Here is a 24610-nt window from a genome sequence, read left to right as displayed (position 1 = left end):
AATAATTTTAAATCAAGCAATCGTTTTTTAACACATAAACTGAATAGTTGTTATTATATCGATAAAATACTATCAAACTATAAATTAAAATTCTCTACAAGACAGTAAAAATGCATTAGCATCAAACAACTTAAAATTGTAAATTTTGTATACTTCATTCTTCTTAATGTAATTTTGGTAATTTAAACGGATAGTCAAAGTAGTGGCTAAGAAATGATATCGCTGCTGGATGCCAGCCCACCCTCTTCTTTGCTCTATGGTCTCTTTACTCAAATCCAAGAAGCCGGTGCGGTGCCGAATCTATCTTTTCAGTTTGAAGAAAAAAGCGATCTGATTCTGATGTACGGCTGAATTGTGGCGCTAAAGAATTACATGAATAATTGTTGTAAGTAAGCTTAAAATGTTAATTGTTGTTATTTAAGAGTCTTAGTAAATATTGTGTGAATTTATTAAAAGTTTTTAAGTGATCATTACTTCAAGAAACAAAAGCATAGTATGGAAGTTGTTAGATATTTTGGAGTTTGTATTCGTTGGAGAGCTCTCATTTTACTTCAGGATTGTCCTGTATTATATATATATTTATATAAAACCTCTAGTGTGTTAAGTACCCAACTGATTCTATTTAATTTATTAATATTGTATTATGAAATGACAAATTATTAGGAAATCAGTATAGTCTACCCACTGATGTTTTATAAATGAATGCTCTAGGCGAGGCCAATAATGTATTGATTGCATCTTTGATTTGGCAGTTTTATAGCCTACTAATTATTTCTCTATATAAAATTATTTTCATTTAGGCATTGTTTTATTATCAGTTTGGGCTAAGATGCTTCCATAGATAGATAATTTCTCTGTTAAAAAAATGTGGGCAGAGTACAGTAAGTGGATTCCAATTTTATATTGCTTAGTATTAGATACTTCATATGTCGAATAATAGAACTACCAGTTGATATCAATGTATCTAATATACTAAATAAGTCATAGGTTTGAAATTAATTTAATATATATAGGCTATACTATGTCACAGTACTATAAAGAGAAAATGAACAAAAACCATCAAACAGTTAGAGTAGGTAATAGGAATAATCTTAAGTAATAAGAGATCATAACAAAACAGACAAGTCAAAACCACAAAAAAGAGGTTATTGTATCTTAATGGTATTGTGGCCAGTTCTCAAAAGTTAAGGAATAATTTTTGGGTAGGGTAGGCCTACGATATGCGGATCCGGTTTTTTATATTGAAATTGGCAAACGATATTACTTAATCAATAGATAGCCTACTGATTAATTATTTTGAATAATTAACTTAAAAAACCTATATCAACACTGTAAACACTTTCAAATAATACACATACAGTAATATTTCAATTTTACATACAAGTAACATTTATTATTAAAAATGGCAGTCAATTTTAGAGAACTACACGACATTGCTTTGAAAGATGATAAGACATGTTTTAGTTGCTTCAACATTTTGGACTTGTACTGAAAAACCCATTATGTGAAACTTGTAAGAAAGAAACAACTGTAACTGTGAGAGGAGCAAATATGGTCGTCTTCAGTTTTCATAATTTTGGTTATAATAATTTGTTTGGTCACTGTAAATATTAAATTCATATTTAAATTTAAAACATATGATTGTTATTGAGGACTATAGATACTTTTATATTGATTGATAGTCTAGGATTTGAGATGCGAATATTAGGTATCAATGATTAGCCTACATTCTTCGATATAAAAAAGCCAGGTTCACTTATCGTACCCTACCCTAATTTTTAAATAAATAGTCTTTTATGAAAATAGGCTATAATGTTTACAATATTAAAATAGTTTACGTTGGTAAATTAATTATTATCAGCTGATCATATTGATGGGTATAATTGTGCAATATCTTTTATTAATATCAATATAAAAACCAGGTCTACTTATCTTATTTTATCCAAATTTGCCATCAGCCTATTATGTTACAATAGGGTACAGTATGATAAGTGGACCCATGTTTTTCTATCGATATAAACAAACTCTGTTGTATAATTACACCCATCAATATAATCAACCGATAAGGATTAATTTATTTGAGCAATTAACTAAGTCATCTGTACCAACATAACACATTTTTAGCTTGTACAAAAATTTGGTAAGTGATTTCATCAAAGCAAGACTTATTACCTATCCTAGCTGTTTATTTGATGGTAACAGTTCCTGTATTATTTTCAAATATCAAAATCAAATCAAATCAACAATGCTTTATTGCCACAACACATTATACAGAAATGTATGACATCGTCACAATACAATACATTGCAAAGCTTTTACTTAAGTAAGATATTCATGTACATTAATTTAGACTATTTTAAGGGCTTACAGTGATCAATGAATTCATTTACAGAGGTAAATACTAATATCTAATAAAAAGGATTTAATCTCTCTTTTAAAACATGAAACAGATAAACTTTTCAAGCGCTCAGGTAGTAAATTAAACAACTTGATTCTATTTCAAAAGGGCTATTGATTGTTCTTTGGAAATTACATTGACTAATTCTGACTTTGAAATGGCTATTGTATCTTGTGTTATGCTCATGAACATGACTATTTGTTGTAAGCAGACTATGGGAATACATTTTTACATACATTAAACACTGCAGTATAAATAAAAAGAAGGTACAGTAAGTATTCTTAATTTTCTAAATAAAGGTTTACAATGTGTTTTCACACGAACGTTACATATAACCCTTATTGCCCTTTTTTGTAAAATCAATAACTTGTTGGCGTGACTATCATTTCCCACACAACTGTAGCTAAGACAAAGTGGCTCTGAATATGAGAAAAATAAACTAATAATAATACTTGTAGATTCACAATAAGTTTTAACCTCCTAAAATAAGCATAAATATTTAGAAACTTTACTACACAAAAAATCAACATGAGCATACCATTTTAAATTAGACTGGACAATAACACCTAAAAACTTTACATTTTGCACATTTTGACAGTTACTTAAACTAAAAATTCAGATTTTGAGTTTTATCTCTATTCAAACAAAGTATGTTAGCTGAAGTCCAATCTTCAATGACTAAATTACATTCATCGGAAAGACTATTGACTAGATTATGGTTACAACAAGAGATCTGAAGGGCCAAATCATCGGCGTACATAAAAGTAGTTACAAGATTGTTTATAATTGCAGCGGAATAGGTCATTAACATAGATTATAAACATTGTGGACCCTAGAATTGAACCTTGCGGTACACCTGTCATCACAGGTAGATAAGAAGAAAATTTTGCCTTTACAATACACAGTTTGAAGCCTATCAGATAAATAGGATCTAAAAAGTTTAACTGCTCTTACATCAAAAACCGTAATATTCTAGCTTATCTACCAGTACACAATGTGAAATAGTGTCAAAAAGCCTTTGACATATCGTAAAATCTGCCTAAGACATTATTTTTATCATCTAGACTATAAATACATTTTTTCATAAAATCAGTGATGGCAGAAATTGTACTTTTGTTGGTCCTAAAACCATATTGATTATCAAGAAATAAACAATTACTCTCAAAATATTCAACTACTTGTCTATTTAACATCACCTCAAAAACTTTTGATACAATAGTAAATAATGGAGACAGGACGGTAATTATCATAATCAGATTTTTTTCCTTTTTTGTACAAAGGCACAACTTTGGCATACTTTAAACACTGAGGAAAAACACTGTTGTCAATACATAAAATTAAACAGGTAGGCTAAAAACTTCCACAATATATGGTGCAGCTATTTTTAAAACATCTGAATTAAGACCATAAACATCTAAGCTTTTACTATTACTCAAAGTAAAAATTGCACTGTAAACTGTTCTACTAAGACATTTTTAACATTAAACATAGAGGTGGCAGGAGGCCTACTTATTTTATCTAAATAATATTGCACATCATTATTGGACATAGGAAACATTATTAACAAGAGATATCACATTATTTACAAAAGAAATATTAAAATTCTCAGAGGACAATTTTGAGAACTCCTTATTTACAGGTGGTAAATCATTATTATTTAGATTTTCCTTAATAAATAGACCAAATAACTTTAGGTTTACTATTAGCCTCCATCACTCTTTCACAGTTGTAGGCAAGCTTAGCTAAACCTAACTTTGTCTTTGTAACTTTTTTTAAGACCCAGATATGTATTTTTTATCAGATACCAGACCAAACATTTTAAAGTTATTGTAAGACGCAATACAACGCTCCTTCAGACTTAAAAGTTCATTGCTATACCACTGAGGCTTACATTTATTCCATGATTTATTACTTACTACTTTAATAGGGATAGCTAAGTTAACAATTTCCAAAAAAAACTTTTCAAAAAAATATTCAAACTTCTCATTTACAGAACTAAGACTATACACACAGCCAATTCACTTTGCTCAACAGACTAGTGAAATACAATACATTAATGTCATTAATAGGCCTTACAATTTTTTTATCTACATAACAATAATCAGTTTTATTTAGAGATCCATTTATTTATTAAAAGTAAGATCAGCTTTCACAACCACAGCATTATGATCAGATACCCAACATTGGTTCCACCCAAGCTGAATTTATTCTGTCAAGTGCACAGAAGTTGCTATATTATCGATACAAGACCATTACCAAAATTTAATACATTAGGCCTAGTTATTTCACACACTGTATAATTTAAATTAAAGCTCATCAGCAAATTGACAAAAATACATCGCTTAACACTATCGACCATTAAAATCCACATTGGCATCAAAACCTAACATTATTGACGCATTCACTTTATTTTTATCAAACTACAGTACACAAAATATTAAATAAACATTCAACAAAATGGTTAAAATTATTATCATCAGGAACACGATATATCTCAATGAAGAATAAATTTACATGTTTTACAAATATTGCGGCCACTTCACATATTGACGGAATCGACAGTTCCACAAGATAGGCTAGGTCATCAACTTCTATTGTTGCTTTGGTAAAAATAGCTGTTCCTCCTCTTGAGCCGCAAGGCCTTTGAAATACACTGGCAAGTTTGTAGCCAGGAAGGTTAATATCACTAAGATTATAGTTGACGACCCCAGTGCTCGCATATCCCAATAATATCAATATTGTGAGTTACACATAAGCTTATAAGTTCATCAGTTTTCCCTATAATTCCCTGCACATTCCAATGTGCTGTAGTAAACTGGCACTGAGTCATCTGGTGTTTTCACTAAGAGGCTGTCGTGACTTGCCTGCTTATGTTTAAAAAATGATCATTATCTACACCATTTTCTTGCTTCTTGTATCGGGGTGCCCTATACTTAGCTACAATACATCCCTTGGGCCACAAATTTGGATGCATTAATTTCTTCCCCCATCTCCAAAGGCACTCCAATTTTAAAAGAACTGTATGAGTTATATCTAGTATTCAACTTTTCACATTTATATTGACCAGATTCATCTAGGCCTATGTTCTTGAGATAGGCTACTACTTCATGTTCTACAACCCCAGGGTCAAGTCCAGACAGAAACATCCAAAACATCTTTTTGGCAGGTTTTAACCCAGCATCAACATTTACTTCCTTAGTACCATGCAATACTTTAGTTGTTCTGACAACTTCACTATACTTAGGTCTTTCAGATACAGGTTGTGGACTAGAATTAGAATCAACATCAGTTAACTTATTGTCTAAACTAGGACCTAGTTCTATGATTGTTGTTAGGATTGGATTCCCTTACCTGATCATTGTAATAAGATCTTGAATTAGATTGACCTCGCCTAAGCCATGATCCTCTTTGCCTAGGCTTACCTCTACTATAGTTCACTTGAGTCCATTCCTTATTAGAATTAGTAAATACTCGTTCACTATGACTGGGAGGCTTAGGCTTATCTTTAACATGATCTAGTTGACCATTAGGTGAGTTACTTTGGTTATCTGGAATAGGCCTTCTTGCCTGTTGTACTAGAGAGCTATTAGTAGTCACATTAACGGGTAAGACCTTAGTAATAATTTGCTCACCTGAGCTTACTAACTTATTTTCTAAATTCAACTTCGAAAAGCTCAGCTTTTACTTGATTTTTGAAGACTGCCAAAGTCATTACTTAACCTCACATTTTCATTTTCCATTTTAATGAGTTTCTCAGTTACATCAATATTATCCTTTGTAACATTTTGAGTCAACTCAATTAACTTCTTTACTGTATTATTTAGTCCAATAAAATCATCACATTCAGATAGGCCTACCTTAGCTAACATTCGTTGCAACTTCTGACGACTACAAGGTTCACAATACCACTTTACTTTAGAGCCTAATTGCTCAATATTAGCATATTCATCATTGGAAATTTCAACGCAATGGCTATGATGCCATTTATTACAGAAAAGCTTCACATTGAAGCCCTTTATCACCTTCATTTACTAACTTATCACAGCACGGACAAATTTCATCTACATCATCCTCCGCCATCTTGCCGTGACTTCGGACTTTATGGATGAGGTTGTATCATTGTATAAGGTAGCCTACAGTACATTGAATTAATTATTTTAATTTCAAACATATGACTTTTATTTAGTACTTTAGATATTTTGATATCGAGTGATAGTTCTGTTATTTGATGTATGAAATATCGATGATAATACTAGGCAATATAAAAACCATGCTTACATATCATACTCTGCTCTTAATATATTCAATCTATTTTACTTTATTCAGGTAGGAGAATGTTTGTTTATTGGAAATCTTATCCGAATTTAATACTATACCTAATACGGAATATCATATTCATTTTATCTCACCCATATGAATTGTGGTAAGTTGCTCCTGACAAGTTCTATTTTTGGTGTATTCTAAAAGAATATTGGTACTTTGGTATTATCTGCAGGCCATTATTTTTGACAAAAGATTTATTACCAGGGACTTTCAATTACAGTATTATAAATAACTGACTTTATTTGATGTATTGTTCAAATTACATATCCTTATGATGATCAGTTCTTGTTTTCTACTTCCCAAAAGTAAGTAATGTGTGGGAGAGATAATGGCCCACTCGATCCCTATCTACTTCTTGTTTTTACATTATATCGTATATGCAGATTCTAATTAGGTTACGACCCTCACATCATCTGAGCTTGAATTTGGGTACAAAGTGGGTAATTTGGGTATCCCAACCTCAGGTAACATCCCAGATCGTCCAACATTTCCGACATCAGATCACTTGAGCACTTGTAAATGTTGACTTTTAACTTTTTATATTTCTAATACATATGCATGCCTATATAGTCTATAACAAATAGTAGATAGGAACAGAGTGGCCGCCTTCGCGCCTACATCACTTCTTTTCGGTAGACAGAAAACAAAAAAAACTAATAGTCATAATGACATGCAATTTTCACAGTTAACTCAAATAAAGTGTTCTTTCTAATAATAATGTAGTGTTTGTAGGTCCTCGGTAACAAAAATTGTTCTAATAATAGGCCTCTGTACCTGGTACTGATAGTATGTACCAAAGTACGAGAATATTGATGAGGCTTTATTTTTCGTTAATATTTAGGCTACTTTTTGCCAAAAATTAGGCCTTTGGAAGCATATATGGTGTAGAGGTTTCTAAAAATATTTTATTCTTATTTAAAATTGTTATTTAATTTGTTTTGACAAAACTACTTAAAAATGTATGTACAGTTCTTAGGTAAATGTTTCCAATTTCCACTTTGCACTTTTTGATACTTTTCCTAATGTATTGTGCTTAATGTAACATGTTGATTGCAGCAGATACCTTGTGGTGCAGTGGCTTAGTGTGTCTGTATTGGTGTATAAGACGCTAAACGGAAGTGAATAACAATATCAACAAAACTATCTACCCGAGAGCCAACCAGTGTACCTGAGACAACCACCATAACTTCCTTATTTCCTGCCACAACATACTTATTTCATGTTTCCTCACAAACATTTTTCTTTTTCTACATTAGTACACACAATAGGAGAAATTCTGAACAATTTTTGCAAAAATAAATGGGTATCTATAAACTATATGTTACCAGTATGACCCCATAAACTTATGTAATATAAATTAGCTGAGATAATCATGATTTTACAATGTTTTGTTTGACTCAATTGTCATGAAAACAAAAAGCTGGCCACAGATAGCCTGCTCTTTTTCAGCAATACTAGTAAGGACAATATCCCACATTGTTTACATGGACAATGTACTTTGCGGGCTACAAATAGTCTATTTGGCGTATAAGAATTAAGTGTCAGAAAGGCATTGTTAATGTTGCCAAGTCACAAGATTTTTATTTTCCATATGCAATGGATATTCTCATTCAACCTGGATGGGTTGAGACGCTTACATGATCTAAGCTTGATTTTTAGGTACTATCTCGGGTGATTTTCTTTTTCTGTCAGTAGTATGGGGTGGTGTGATGTACCTAAATTGTTGTTACATCAATTAAATAAACTAAAATAAAGTAAGAATAAATTTTACACTTTTACCTATCGATGATATGATGAACTATAGACTTGCTATTACACAAAGGACTGATTTAATTGAGTCCTGTACACCAGTGATAATGCATCCATGGGCTCTGAACCTTCTTATCACTTGGCAAGGTCTACAATGGTTTTCCATAATTTAATTTTCATGTTTTTATTTTCTAAGGTTGCCACACCAAAATGTAAAAGAAATTAAAGTTGACCCAAGAATTGTTCAGAATTACCTCTGACTGACACGTGCATGCACGAGATATATACTATCCAAGGACTTTTCACCTTTCTTGAGGGCATACTGCACTACCTAAGGGCCTATAACACTACTCAAAAGTTGACCATTGATTGTACCTGAGTGCCTACTGCCCTATTTAAAAATTAACCACATTTTTCCTACCACCCTACCCAAGAGCTAAATGCTCTCCCTAAAAGCCAGCTGTCATACCTGAGGTTTTACCACCCTAACCAAGAGGAATTTTTTCCCTTATTGAGCATTTTTTTTAGTTATATGGGTTATAACGATTACCTTGTGGCTTTTACATTTGATACCAGGCCCGTACTCTGACCGGTTTTTTTCGGACAAGTTTACTGGGGCTTGAGCAGCATTATTTTAACATTTTTGTTTCCCATGGCATACTATACCTATCACAAGAAAACTTTTGATATTAGATTTATTTTATTTTCTGCAGATGTTAGTCATTATTTTTTATTTATCTACAGTTAAATAAATGAACTGAATTTTCACAGCCTGTGTTTCAAAGAAGGTGGCCTAAGTATTTATCAATTGGAAATTAAATCAACTAAGTCTAGATGTACAGATATTCAATAACTGGATGGAACACTTAAATCCAATTAGCGTGCTTGAAGTACGAGATGGAAGCCTCTTCACTAAAAAGCTTAAGTTTTTATATGAACAAAAACCTACAAGTTTTTATTGTTAAGCCAAGTAATAGTTATTTTTTAACTTATAAATTAGGCATAATTACATAAAATAGTATTTTCAGGTAAAAATTGTAAAGTTAAACATAAAAATGCTCTATAATCATATTTCCTTATTCTATATCTAGCAACATGAAAAATGATAGATAGATGAAATTTAGTTGTCACTTCACTACTTTAGCAATAAAGTAGAAGTCCAATTATCCGAGCTGCTGGGTTAACCGAGGCCTTTACTAATAAAAATTAATAACCTTCCAGGAAGCATGAACGAAATTGTATTGATGGTACCATGTTTGTTTTTGAGTGAAGAAAATATATACAGGAGCTTATAGCAAAAATAATTTCAAGCCATTTTGGGCAACTAGTCAATATTTTTAGTCTTGTTTAGCTCAGCTCAAGCTGAATTAATTTCATAAATGTTGCAGCTTCAAATGATTCTATTTAATAGAAAATGGAAAGACTAAGCGATATATTTTTCTTGTCCTATTGAGAACTAAAATTGATGTGTACTAAAATTGATTTGTACTAAAATTTGTGTTTAAAAAATAAAGATTATGAAGAAAATAACACTATAAAAAGTAATGAAATTTTTGCATTTTATTTTATTCGTATTAAAACCAAGTTTGCAGATTAGAAATTTTTCAATAGTCATTACTATCATATTTATTCACCTCGCTTTCTGAATTGGTACATATGGTACAACAACACCAGGTAAGAGAAGACAATGTCACAGACGTCTTGTCATCCCTAGGCAATTTTTCTGCTATGAATTAATTTGTTCAATTTGTATTACACAGTGTTCTAGCTTATAAATATAAGTGACTCAAATTGTATTTTTTTTGTTACAGAATACAGTAAAATGAGCTACTACGATAAAAGAGATTCTTATTCACAATACGCCAATTACCAGTCTGACTCCAGGAGGAATTCGAATAGCTTCAGTGAAGAGCAGACTGGAGCGAAGCGCAAGAAGAAATGGCCTAGAAGAAGGGGTGGAAGTGCCAGCGGTCCTGGCAGATCTGAGATTAATGTAGACACTCAGCTTTTCAAGGAGCCTTCTGCACCAGCTCACAAACGGTTTGCACCCTCAATGAGTCCCGGTCAACATAACCGCTACCGTGAACCGTATTTTGACATGAGGGACATGCCGGATTTCGTTGAGCCCCAACATGCTGGTCCTTCATGGCACTGGGATACTTACTTCCACGAGTGCAAGTCATGGCAAGAAAAGCATAAACTTGCTTATTATCGCTCAAGATGTATGGCTTTGGAGTTTGAGAACCAAATGCTCTTTGAACAAATTCATTCATTAATTGAAGAAAACTGTGTATTTGCTGCCGTAAGTTTGATTTTGTTCTAGTATTAAAAATTGAGAGGTATGACCCAGACTTCCTAGTTGGCATATTTTACATAAAAAATTGTATTATTAAAAGTATTATTTAGCATATTACTTCAAAATTTATAATTTTAAATGATTAAGTAATCAAACATAAAACTTTGCTGAAAAATTCAGTGGGAATGTGCAATTGATAGTTTTCACAGTATTGTTTTTGTACAATGAAGTCACCTCAAATAGGTTATTTTTCTGTTAACCTGTACAGTATTAACCCTTTAAACCATTTTAACCCCGGCCATTAAATCAAGTGAGGTGCCAGGAATCCCAAGCCATTTTCAGACAAAATGTAAGGGTTTTGTAAAAAATTCATAACTCAGTTATTTTTTAAGATATTTAGGTAATTCTTTTTTTGTTTTACTTCTTTATACATGTAGCTTACAGAAATATACAAATAAAAATTATTATTTTGAAAGTAATTTTTTTACATACATATACATATATAAAAAATAAATAAAAATGAAAAATTTCAAGTTTGATCATGGAAACCATATAGATAAAAAAATATTTGACATAAAAATACCCATTTAATTTATGATATATTTAATCCTTAATAAAAGGAAAGAAAAATTATAGGCCTACCTTATTTACAAGTGGAGTAACATCAATTTTTGTAAAGCCGTGTAAATTTTTCTTTTTGCCATTTCTGGGCAAGGCAATGTAACAAGACCTTTGAAATTCACAGTACTTAAAATAAACATAAAACCAAAGTTATTTCTGACAAAATAACTAAAACTGTTGATAATATAAATTTAAAAAAAGTTTTAAAACAATATTAACATTACTACAAAATGATCACTAAAATCGTCGTCACTAATCATATCCACACCATTTGCAACTAGGTTACTAATTAGTGTATTTTCACTTACGGGAGACTTTGAACGATGTCTTTTACTCATTTTGAAATCAAACAAATAATAAACTAAACTTTAACTGCCGTACTTTACACTGCTTTAACCTAAAACTGTGAAGAAAACGGAATATTCACAACCACGTGATATACAGCTGTCTGCAACAAGCGTGAGCAGTCAGTCGAGACGAACTGCAATTGCTCAGTCACAGACTGACAAAATACGAAGTGAAACCATTACAAACTAATATAATATTTCGATGCAAAATATCTTTGTGCACAAGTCTGTGAAATTTCAAAGCATTTGGTGAAATAGGTGGCCAGTAAAGTAATAAAAAGTGCACGTCCGCACTATACGGACGTCGGGAGTTGACGCCATTTTTACGACGTCCGTATAGTACGGACGTAGGGGTTTAAAAGGGTTAAGGACCAACCGTCTGATTTATCGCCGGCGGCGTACTATGCGAAAAGGACCAGCCGTCTGGTTTATCGCCGGCGGACTTTTCATATTTTTTAAGAGATATTTTAATCTTCTATATGGAATAAATATACTATTTTTCTATTCCCTGTATGTTTATAACTATGATATCAAATTTTAAACGTCTTTGGAATCATCAGCTTGGTCAAAAAAATATTTTACGGCCATGTTGCATCGTAATGTTGTCAGGGTACTTTGGGATTATACCTACCACACCCAGACATGAATCGTTATTTGATATTTTGCTTCTATTGATTACTAGATTAGCGTAGAACAAATTTCGTCAATATAAAACAGGAATTATCTTATCGCAAACCCCTCCCCATCCTCAGACAGAGGTCAAAGTCGAACGGTCTAGTAGATAACGTGATTGCAGTCTCGCCGCCCGTTCAGCTGGTGCGTCGCTTTGTTGTACTTCCGTGTTTTACCCCTACATTTCTTCAAACACAAAAACTAAACTCTTTATTGAAAAAAACACACACAACTTGTTTTTATGTACCGTACAAAAAACTTAAATAATCATGTGATGCCGCGCGGCCTGCCGCCGTAATCGGGATTCTCGAGAAAGATAAGATAACAGCGACAACAATACCGATCACAATACCTGGAAACGCTTGTTGATTGATGGAATGTTAGTTCTGTTACTCAACTACATCGTTTTATAACGTTCTAAGTTGAAAAAATTTTAAGCGTTGGGGGCATATAACGGAATCTGACCCCATTAACAATTATTGATAATCGTTGTAAGTTTGTAATTTTGTAATTAAAGAGTTGTTTTTTCGTTCTATCATGTTTGTTTCTATAAATGTATATTTTTGTGTTCTTCATACTGGTGTGGTCGGTATAATCCCAAAGTACCGAATAATATCCTTAGTAGCCTATAAGGTTTTGTATGTTAGGCTAATGCTGAAAAGTGTGTTATTAACCAGTGTTACAGAAAAATTTAATTCATTTACAAACTTTTTTATTTTTTATTCCAGGGCTTTAAAATTTTGTACAGTTATAGAGAATTATATGTAGAACTAATAAATACCATTTCCCACGGATATTTTATTCTTATTTTTGGTAGTTATTGAAGATCAAACTCAATTTTTTTTCTTTTTTTTTTTCTTTTTTTTATTTGATAAACAGATAAATCAAATTGTTTTTTGCTATATAATGACTTAAATTTATTTTTTCACAATGAACAATTTAATTATAAACATTTTAAGCCTAAAAACAAATCTGTACAGTAATTAGTTCTGAAGATATGATTTTTCTCTCAAACGCTTGAAAAATCGCACATTTTTAATGTGCACAGTACTTGGAGCAAGGCCAGAAAAACGCAAAAATTTTCTTTGCACATGTCAAATTTTGGTCTGGTCCTAAAAGGGTTAAATTAAATTTTTTAAACAATTATGTCTTAATAAATTATTAGTATAAGGATTTGGGAGTCTTTTGCTGAATTCTAAAAACCTGTACTGTAACAGTTTACAAAAGATCAGTTATTTACAGATAGCCTAGTACAGAAATCTGTAAATTCAGTTCCACCCCTTCAGAGGAGTATAAATTAGCAACGTAGCGTTGAAAAGACATGTGCAATTTAACAGGATTTTAAAGTTACTCATGTACAAAATACCACAATTATTATTGATAGGAATTTAAAAAATGTATATTTATAATTGTGCCTACATTTTGTAGATCACCATAATGTAGAGAAGGTAAAAAGCTGTTTTTTTCAGCTTGAGAAAAGCAAGCTCTTTAATATATTGTGTTGTATGTACAGGAGCGTGGATTAACTCCAACAATGCGACTGCCAGAGATCCCTGGCAGACAGACTGAACGTGCTAAAGCCAGTACCACTCCCAAGAAACAAGGTAAAACAGATGAGCACACCGCTGCTTCGGAATCTGAAATTGTATGCAATGTTACAGAGGATATGATGAATTTTTTAGAGGAGAACATCCGCCACAAACTTAGTTTGAGTATGTATACTTTTTGTGAAGATCTTTGATTCAAAATCAAGTAAAGGAAAATTATATTTAAATTGCTGGCAACTGCCGTTTATATCGCAGTTAGATCGCTCACGTACTGGCACTGACGTATATACGGCAGTAAGCAGACATTTCGGAAATCAGTTATTATTTGCGTATTTTGGATGTTTCGGTTTAAAACCGAATATCAATCAATGGCAGAATAATCAAACTATCGATTGAGGTATATTATTACTCAATAAATCAAACTTTATTCCTTTTTGTATGGTTAGAAGAAATGTCTTGTGCAAGCAACTGTTTTGACTGTGACCAGCTGACCGAGCCGACTGTCTTATTAGTTACGTCTGCTGTCGTTGTGTTTTGGTGTCTATCTAATTGATTTATTTTTAGTTCATATTTTGTTATGGTTATTAGTAATATGGCTGATGAAGTCACACTTAATTTTAAGGACAAACCTAGTGATTTGAGAGAACTATTAGCTGAATTGGGAGCTGACATCCTTATCAGGCTTGTTCAATGTTACATTGTTTGTGAATAAAGAAACTATAGTAACAATAATAAGCGAGTATTGTTCTTACTTTAGTTTTCCTGAAAACAATGATACATGTCATGTATAGGTTGAATTTCAGTGTTATAAAACAATTATTGTACAAAAATGCTGAAAATACTATGTTAGTAAAATTTGCGCTTAAGTTAAAAAATTACTAAAAAAGTAAAAATTTTAAAGTAAAAGGGCTAAAAATATACATATATATATATATATATATATATATATATATATATTTAGTAAGTATAAAATTGTGTTCCTTTTTTATGATTTGGAATTTATATAATCCTTTCACACATACATGATGAGATAGTGTAGAGTTATAAAAAATTCTTTTCAAGAAAGAGCAGTCAGTCAACTTTACACTATTATTGCATGAAAACCGTTTAAGATATAAAGACATAATTTGTATTAGTCGAATCCTCTACTTATAAATAACCATTTCATTTTATATAGTTTATATTCGTAATATTACTCATTGTCAGCTGATATCGATCCAAATGCTGCACGTCATACAGCTGACAGACTATGCAACTGTTGACGCGCTGCACGGCCTTGACGTTCTTTGTTACTACTGTTGCTGGGTTATTATGTAGACTAGTTTTTTATAATTTATTGCTATGTTGTAAAATGGGTGATCCTCGTCATTCAAATTATATACGTGAACTATATGATGATGAAAATATTACTTCTGATGATGAAAGTGACACATCGGAAAATAAAGTGCATGATGATATCTCTTTGTCAGATTTGTTGTCAGGTAGACTGAATGATTATAAACCGTGGAATGTGAGTTGGGTGTGAAAGTTGATAGTGACAGTGAAAAACAATTCTTCATTATCTGATATTATTCCTCTTGTCTGAAATATTCACCAATATGGATACGCGTAAAACCAAAAAAGTACATATTTTACATTTTTAGCAAAAAAACTTTTTTGTCTTGTAAATAAGTGTATATGTGTTATAATCTTTTTGTTTACTACAAAACTGTGTATATTTTGTACATTTACAGTATCTTACTATCTCAAGTCATGTAAAAGTTACGTGGAATGAAACTTAGAAAACAAAAAATTTACAATACACATTTTTCAATTTATGTAGAAATAAAAACCTAATACTCTAGTAAGTGCATATCTGTATTATTTAAAAATTTTCTGATTTCTAAAAAAATGGTATATAACACTTAATATTTAGCACATATTAAAAAAAAAATCCGAAAAATATACTGCGCAAAGACAAAAAACCAGTGTATTCTGGGAGTTTCTTATTATCAGTTGGAGGGTTAAACACTGAAATGTTTTTGAAAGTATGAAAATGTTAATAAAGATAGTTTGTTATTATTATTTGGAATATTCTGAAAACAATAATATATAATAAGGCATATATAGGTTGAATTTTAAGCATTGTAAACCTATTTAACAAATGGCTGAAAATACATTCTTGGTGAATTTTGCGATAAAGTTCAAAAATTGCTAAAAAAAGTAAACATTTTTAAGTAAAGCCACTAAAAGTATATATATTTTGAGTAAGGATTAAATCGTGCTTCTGTTGTATATTTTGGGTATTTTATAAATATTTCAGACATATATGATAAGATATTGCAAAGTTATAAAGTATTTAAAAAATTCATATCTAGTGCATTCAAACACAGAAATCTTTTATGAAAATAAGAAAATAGTAATTAATATCATTTATTATTATTTGGAATATTTTGAAAACAATGATAAATAATAAGTTGTATATATGAAGAATTTTGAGAGTTACATAACAGTTTAATGTAATTATTCTTACAAACTGCTAAAAATAGGGTGCCAGTACAGGAAAGGACTCCACCAGTTCGAGGTTTAAAATTGACATATTTGTTGACAATCCTTCTAAAAAACTTCATTTGGTTATAGGCTGAGTTTCACTGGCTTGGTGTGGATTTTATGTGGCAATGTTACAGAATATCTTCAACAATCAGGTAAACCAGGAATAAGCTGAAAATCTCCCTGTAATACCCAAAAAATCTCAAAAACAATTTTTATTTCTAAGAAGTTGTGGAATCAAGAAATAATTTGACAACTCCTTGAATCAGGAGTTGATTAATCTCAAACATCATATTTTAGGCTATGTGATCAATCCGTGAAACTGTGAATGAAGATCGATGATGTGTGGGTAAATAATAATGTTGCCGCATTGTTTACGGAGTGACTTTATCTTGGTTATTTTTATCCCAATGTTGCATTAAGCTTCCTTTACATGTAATGATCCGTCGGACTATAAAAGTCGGCCGACCCATCATCTCAGTTTAGTTTGTCAACAATTGATTCTCACACTTTCCAATTAGTTGTCAGATTACGTGTGTTAACCCAGGTACTGGTGATGATTGCTGCACCAACGGTCTATCACTCTCGGTGACCGTCGCTGCAGCGATGGTTGAACATCGTCGCGTAAATGCCACTTTATAAAGTAACTGTAACGCTTTTCAATAAAAGTAATGGTAGCATTCGATAGCGGATAAATAAATGTATCATTTAATATGAAGTTTGGTACTTTTCGTTCTTTGATGCAAGTCAGAGAGGAAAAGAATATTGTATTTAATTTTCGTTCTTGTCATTTCTTTGCTGTTATTTACGTATGGTTAGTTATTTTGTTTATGTTTCTTGTTGCAAGTATGTCATTTTATTTTAAGTTATTATTATTCAGATGGTATAAGTTTTGAAAAGTATTTGTCTTTCACAGGAGTGATGTAGTGAATCAAATAATTAGTGTTTTGTTTCAAAATAACCCAAGTTTTGTAATCTATGTAGACAATGTATTAGGAGTGTCAAGTTTGTATTTTAGCAAGTTTTATTTATTTTATATGTTGAAGTTTACCAACATTATATGCATATGAAATGGATAGGAACTATTTAGATCAATATAGTGATATGAGAGAAAGTGAACCAGTAGACCATGACAGCGGTGGAAAATCTGATTAGACCTAGTGTAAGATCTCAGTGCCCCAACCGAAACTAGCTTTATAACTTTACATTTTTGAAAATACTTTTATAACAATTAGGGATATGTGTTCACAATACAGAATGTGTTTTGTAGTTAGTTAAAATTTTATTTTTCAAATGAGAAGAAGATTTGAACATTGTTTCTAACTTTGAAGATATAAAGTTTGACGTGTAAGAAAATTTATGCTTTACGGATTCATAAATATGAGTTATGCCACATAATTTTGTATTCGTACTTGTTATTGATAAATTATATGTTATTGCTAACACTGGGTGTGATATAATACTGTGTCAATAAGGAATAACTATTATTGTAATATAGTATGTTACCAGGGTAATAAACATTTTCATAAAAATGCTCTGTTGCAAGTTTTATCAATATAAAAATACAAACATTATTAAATAAGTCCATAAAATTATGTATTTTCGGAAACTAGAGAAATTTATAAATAATTTTTATATTTTGGAAGTTTAATTTGATACAATCAACTGTAAGTCTTCCAAGACGAGCCAAATCCAACAAAATTTGTTCATGAATGAAGCACATTGAAGCAAATGCATGCCTTTTTCTTTGGCATTACCGGTCGTGGGGCAAAAGTAGCTGTAGAGGAATATAAGACGGTCCACTCTAAATGGTACACAACCATATGTTTGCTAGAAGTCATTGGCAAAATTCAGGAAAACATCAAAGAAGAAGAAAATCATTCTTCATCATGACAATGCAAGCTCTCACACTGCTGCTCAAACAATTCAGTTTTTAACTAGCCGGAAGGTTGATTTGATGGCCCATACAACATACAGCACTGATTTGGCACCAAATGAATACGGCTGACTAGAACCATAATAATTTTAATAAATAAATGTAACTAATTATTGTGACACATAAATGTTTCACACAAACTAGGGTCAGTAATGAATAGCAGTCATAATTACTTCCTAAAATGTTCATCAGCTGATTTAGGTAATTTGTTTGGATTCGAAAAGCAGTTGAATGAAAATGAAAAGCATGTTGAGTGAAATTGTAAATATTGAATGAAATGTTTCCTGTCTAGTGAGAACACAGAGTACTTAAAATAGTTTCAACTGAAGTCATAAGATAGCATACAAGGTATTATTTGAAACTTGAATTGATAGCTTAATCAAGTAGTATTTTCTAAATTTTTTGTTAAAGCAGTTACATTATTCAAAGCCTTCCTTTGCTTTCAGAAAAGAAACATCAGGAAGGGGAGCATTCTAAATCCAATGATGGTGACACAAAACGCAAGGGTAGGTTAAAAATAGTAATTATATTAGCCTAGGTTTTCTATAATACAAACATAAACTATAAATTTCTCTGTATTGAACTGGAATAGGTCTGTGAATATCTCTCATAGACTTGGTAAAAGGAAATAATTTAATGTTATACTCTTGTGCAAATTAATGGAATCAAATTTCATTGAAAAAAGGGTTTTTATTCATAAAACATCAAAATATTGGTTACAAAACCAAATTTACTACTTAGTGTGGCCACTCTTATTGTTTATTACCATTTTAATCCGTTTAGCCATTGAGTTGAGTTTGGCACTTGAGTTCGGGAAGCTTTGCATTCCTGAATTAGAATTTTCAAAAGTTCTGAAATCATCCTGTTTGTGTGAAAGTCAAATTGACTGCTCATCAATACAAATGTTCTTTAATGTGTGCTTTTTTATCTGGGATGTTCCCATCATGATAAAAAAGATAATAAAAAAGTGAGCTTGTTAAAAAATATAAAAGAAAACAAGAGTCACGATGAAAGCTCATTTAAATTAAGGTTGTAATAGGGATAAGGTTGTAAGGGGTTGATTTATATATATATATATATATATATATATATGTGTGTGTGTGGTTTAATTTTTTAGTATACAAATAAACCACACAAACTTGATTTTTGTGTCGTTTGTTTGTATACAAAATTAGGTAAATTAGTTACTTATTTGGAAAGGTTTCACATTCAAATGCAAAAATTTGATTTTATGGATTTTGAAATCAATGATTGATTGTTATAATCCTTTTGAGTGGCATGGTATCGAGATAGTAGATGCAGTAAAAAAGCATGTAAATTGTTGGTATCAGCGATTCGTATCTAGACAATATTTAATATAGTACACAGTTAAAATATCCCAGCAACCATATAGCTGTATTTGATATGTTTTAATGTATTGATTAGTGCCCTTTTTCTTCCTACTAGTTCTTTAGAATCATTGTATAAACTATGATGTTATGGACTGTTAGCCGACATATTTATCATATGTGTATACACATTTTGGCGAGTATTATTGTTTAATTTGTACTATAATTAATTGTGTGTTTATGTAAGAAAAAACCATAAAGCAGAGCACAATTTACATTTATTAGTGTAATTAATAATTGTTATTGATATTTGGATGTTTCCATAGCAATGAGATTTTGTTTATATTTCTATACAACAAAGTGTTGATTTTTTTATGACAGTATCATATTATTGTTTTTAACTATTTGTATGCTAAAACTTCGTTGATTTTATCCTTTGAAAATGCTGAGGTTTTTTAAAGTGTTCTCCAAACACTCATCATTTGATATGAAAAATTACTTTCGGTAGTGTTTTTTATAAGTTGTGTTTCATGTTGTTTTCATTTAGAAAAATATGTACTGTACATGAAATATAATTAGAATTTCATGTCTTTCTCATGGTATTGCTCAAATATTCTTAAAAAAATTAAACGAGGACAATTTAGATTTAAACTCAAGATACAAAGAAAGGTTTATTAACCCCTTGAGTGCCGCAGCATCGCTAGCTAATTTTGATGGTACGAAAAGTGCATAAAGTGCCGGCGTCACTAATTTTGACATTTTGTATTTTGATAATATTTTACTTAGTACAAGGTTATTTTGGTCAAATAAACAGATAGCTATATTCAATAGGTTTCAAAGTATCGAAAAATAAAAATTTCATGTTGTTTCCCTACGGTTTGATCTGTGAAACGTATGTTGTTTGGGAGGCTACTATTTTTGGACGAGTTTTCCTTATCGGAGACAATATATATATATATATCAGTATTGAAAAGAACAGACTTTTTAACTTATTTTCAAATTTACAAGTTATTATGAAAGTCAATTAAAACAAAAACTAAAAGAACAACATCTTATTATTCAAAAGTGATTCTTCCGTGTAGGCCTACTTGAATGGTCGCTCCTCAAGGCCTATTTGCAGGCGATTTGGCGATCGAAACTATGAATCATTTAGTATTTTTTGTCGATTCATTATGGAAGAAGGAAGTATTAGGAACTTATAATGGAAGTTTATTTTGGTCCCTAATAAGGAAAACTCGTCCAAAAATAGTGAGCTGTGATAATACCGTATCTATGCGATGATTTTGTCTTCCAGTCACAACTAGCGCAGACGAGTACTGTGTTGGGTAACAGCCATTCTTATTTATGTGCCGATTTCCAAGTATTGGAGTACATGCTAACAGCCTGGTACTGAATGAGAAAAACGTCAACAATTTATCATTGGGAAGAAAAGAGAGGAAGTTGCAGCACTGCCAGATGTGATGCAAGTGTCACAAGTAACATACTTAGGAGTAGTGATAGATGATAAACTTACCTGGTCTGACCACCTAGACAAGTTGTGCTGTAAACTCAGCTCAGCTCTGTATGTGCTACGACGGGTGAGACTCATATCTAGTGATGACACTACAAAAGCGGCATACTTTGCTCTGTTTGAGGCACATGTCCGATATGGGATAGCGGTAATTCTTCTAGAACAAACACTAAGTGGGTTCTAGTTCTGCAAAAAAAAGGCAGTTCGCATTCTAGCTGGCCTTGGACACAGAGAATCATGCCGCACAGCCTTTAAAGAACTAAGGGTATTAGCTGTAGTGAGCCTTTTCATCCTAGAAACTGCCTTACATGCTAAAAAGCAAAACCTACAGAGAGGAACTGATATACACAATTATAACACTAGAAGAGCCAACAGCATAGTACTTCCGATCCATCATCTCACACTCCATGAAAAACAACCAACATCTAGGAGCAAAATTCCTCAACATCCTGCCGGAAGAGGTGAAAAACACCCACTGCGAGAAGAAATATCATAGCATGGCTACAACAGCGCCCTTTTTACACAGTGGACGAATTTGAAAACTGGAGTAAGACTTGGTGACTAGTGGCTTTGGTGACACATTTACTGTTCTCAATGAATGATTTAAATAAAGAATTATTATCTATTGTCTAAATAAAAAATAAAATAGTAACTTATACAGTGTTTTACCATATTTCTTTATAAAAGTAATGTAGTGATTTGAGTTGTGTCCAAGTGAAAAACGTGATTTTTCAGTGTAAATATAATAAGATTATTTTGGTTTTTACAAAGTTGCTGACACCCATACAAAAGAAATGTAGTATTTGTCTCTACATTACTAATCCTATTTTATTTGTGTTATCTTGATGTTTTATTTCATGTATTGTGAAAACTAAACTATGGCTATGTAATTTCTAAACTCTGACAAAAGAAGTACAATTTATAAAATGTCGGTACTGGGCAGCATTTTATTTATACATATAATGAAATTTTAATTTTTATTATAGAGTCGTATATGTATTATAAATGGGTTTTATTAAAAATGTTATGGCCTTTATCATGGCATAAAGAAAAACAATTTTTGTAAAAACTGAAATTTGTATATGTTATAAAACAAATTTTGTTTGTAACAATATATCTCATATTCTTCATGTAATTAGAAAAAAATAACAACAAAATAATGAAAATCTGTTGGATAGTTATTTTACAACAGCTATTTTCCCAAAAGCTTTCAAATATGAAAAAAAAACAACCCAGCATTTTATGCATATGAATTGGGAAAATGCCAGTGGCACTCCAAGGCTTAAACACATATTAAAAATATATTGTATTTTTTAACCATAAAAAAATATGTATAGTATTCTTCAGTTTATTGCTAAAAAAACTAATAATCTGTCAAATGGTCAACAGCATTTCCCCCTAAAGCTTGTAAATGTACAAAACTCAGACCTACATTTTAAGTGGGTAATATAGGAAAATAGCACTCAGTTGGTTAATGTCTAGAAATTTCCAGTCTACAATACCATGATTTGTGCTTTGATGTTGAATGCATTGATTCTGTATAAAAATTGGATATTTTAACAGAAACAGATAAAAATCATTTTAATTTTAGAGAATGAATCCAAGCGTCAAGGTCCTAAGCAGCCAATGGGGCAGAAGCGCAAGGAGGAGCACGATCAGTTGTATGGAAAAGACTCTGCAGTGATCCAAGCATTAGAAACTTCAGTTCAACTCAACTTTAACCGTGTTGTTGATACTCATAAGCCGGAGCTGTGGATGACTGAACCTCTGAACCCTGAAGCTGTATCTGCTTAATAAAAGTGCTGTTTATCAGTTGTATTAATTCATTTATGTTATATGCATTGCTCCTTTTTATTGGCATGTAATAAACTACTTTATAATTTAATGAGTGATTTTGTGATTTAATGAGAATATTTTCCATTTTCATCATTCTAATATAGCTTGAGTAATTGAATATAGCATTATATGATGTATTAGTATCAATTTTTAAATCTTACGATGAATTTTTCAGTGTATTTGTTAATAGCTACAAGAAGGTAAAATACAAATAGTTTTCTTGAAGTATTATTTTAATACAAAAGAGCATCCATAAAATAATAACAACACACACACTAAAATGGTAAAAGTAAAGTTAATAATAAGTAGTACATTATTCACAGCCATAGCAAATTGCGTACACAGCTTATATAAATATGTTGGTTTAAACAGTCACCTACTTTTTTGAAACTAATGTAATTTTCCATAGTTTCAATATTTTGGAAGAAACATGACTAACAACTAGCAATGGTTACTTGTTGATTATGACAACTATAAGTTGAGAATTAGTTGTGTTTTTCACTTGTAAAAAAAGAGGTCACTTGTAACATTAGGTAAAAATGTATTAACGTTACTAGCTTTGAAACGGATTTAGTTAAGCAGAAAGGTTGCAATTTTAAAGTTGTTTCAAACCAACATATTTAAATGGTAATTTTTCACACAGTAATGAGCAAAATACACTTAAAATTATAAAAATGAAGTGGTACCAAATTAGGCTGACCGATATTCTTACAAAATATCCTGAATTCTTAATAACTACACATTTTTTAATAACAAAGTCTTTACTTACAACACCATGAAGTAAGTATTCTTATTAAGAAAACAGTGGGATGATAAAAGCCACGGAAAATGTAATAACTACAGCAGACATTTTACCCAAGTTAATAGTGATACTCACATACTGGTTATAAGGAGTAAAAAGTAATTTTAGTAAGATTAATGTGTGTGTATTATGTGCATATACATGCACACACAAACACGTCTTGTCTGGAATAAAAACTTACTGATCTTTAAAACAAAACTATTAAAATAATAATAATTTGTATTACGTTTAAACAAAGAAATATTAGTTAAGCTTCATAAACTTAATTTCAATCGCCTAAAAAGACTATTGAAGATGTTAGATGCTGAAAGGATATTTTGATTATTCTTTTTACTGCCATGTATGGTACCTGCTTTCACCACGTATAGTGAGGTGCCATATCTATAGTAATTTTATATCATGTTTGTCTTAAATGTGCTGCGATCCATATTCCAGTGAACTAATAAATATCTGTGATCTTGTTATAACACAGAATGAGACTACCATTGACTTAATTGCCTTGTCATGGCTAGAAATGAATAGCAGTATAAAGAGACGTAGCCTAATGCCTAGTCTGTACATTTGGTTGCATGGTCTCACCACAGACTAGTTGGCAAGGTACTTCAACTAGTGCGCGGTTTCAGACAGAATATGTCAAATAAATTATGGTCAAGTCTGGCTTGAAATTGTATTTTCAATACAATATTACCAATACAAAATGTACGTTGTAATGACAT

At 31.3% G+C, this 24610-nt stretch overlaps 1 protein-coding gene across 3 annotated transcripts; it reads left to right on the top strand.

Moving 5' to 3' along the window:
• Positions 1-239: 239 nt before the first annotated feature.
• Positions 240-23141, top strand: LOC124356938. Of its 3 annotated transcripts, none has more exons than XM_046808248.1 (5): positions 240-385; positions 10282-10772; positions 13920-14118; positions 18865-18924; positions 22848-23141. In XM_046808248.1, the coding sequence occupies exons 2-5, from the start codon at positions 10293-10295 to the stop codon at positions 23048-23050; spliced, it is 942 nt and encodes a 313-aa protein (XP_046664204.1). In that variant the 5' UTR covers positions 240-385; positions 10282-10292; the 3' UTR covers positions 23051-23141. The 3 variants fall into 3 exon arrangements, with proteins under 3 accessions (XP_046664204.1, XP_046664205.1, XP_046664203.1); XM_046808249.1 differs by lacking the exon at positions 240-385 and adding an exon at positions 6797-6821 and having other exon boundaries at positions 13920-14010; XM_046808247.1 differs by lacking the exon at positions 240-385 and adding an exon at positions 6797-6821.
• The last annotated feature ends 1469 nt before the right edge of the window (positions 23142-24610 follow it).

The sequence above is a fragment of the Homalodisca vitripennis genome, chromosome 3 (assembly GCF_021130785.1).
Source record: "Homalodisca vitripennis isolate AUS2020 chromosome 3, UT_GWSS_2.1, whole genome shotgun sequence".
Taxonomy (NCBI): domain Eukaryota; kingdom Metazoa; phylum Arthropoda; class Insecta; order Hemiptera; family Cicadellidae; genus Homalodisca; species Homalodisca vitripennis.
Note: the sequence above shows the minus strand (reverse complement) of the source record. Positions and strands in the feature narration are given on the sequence as shown.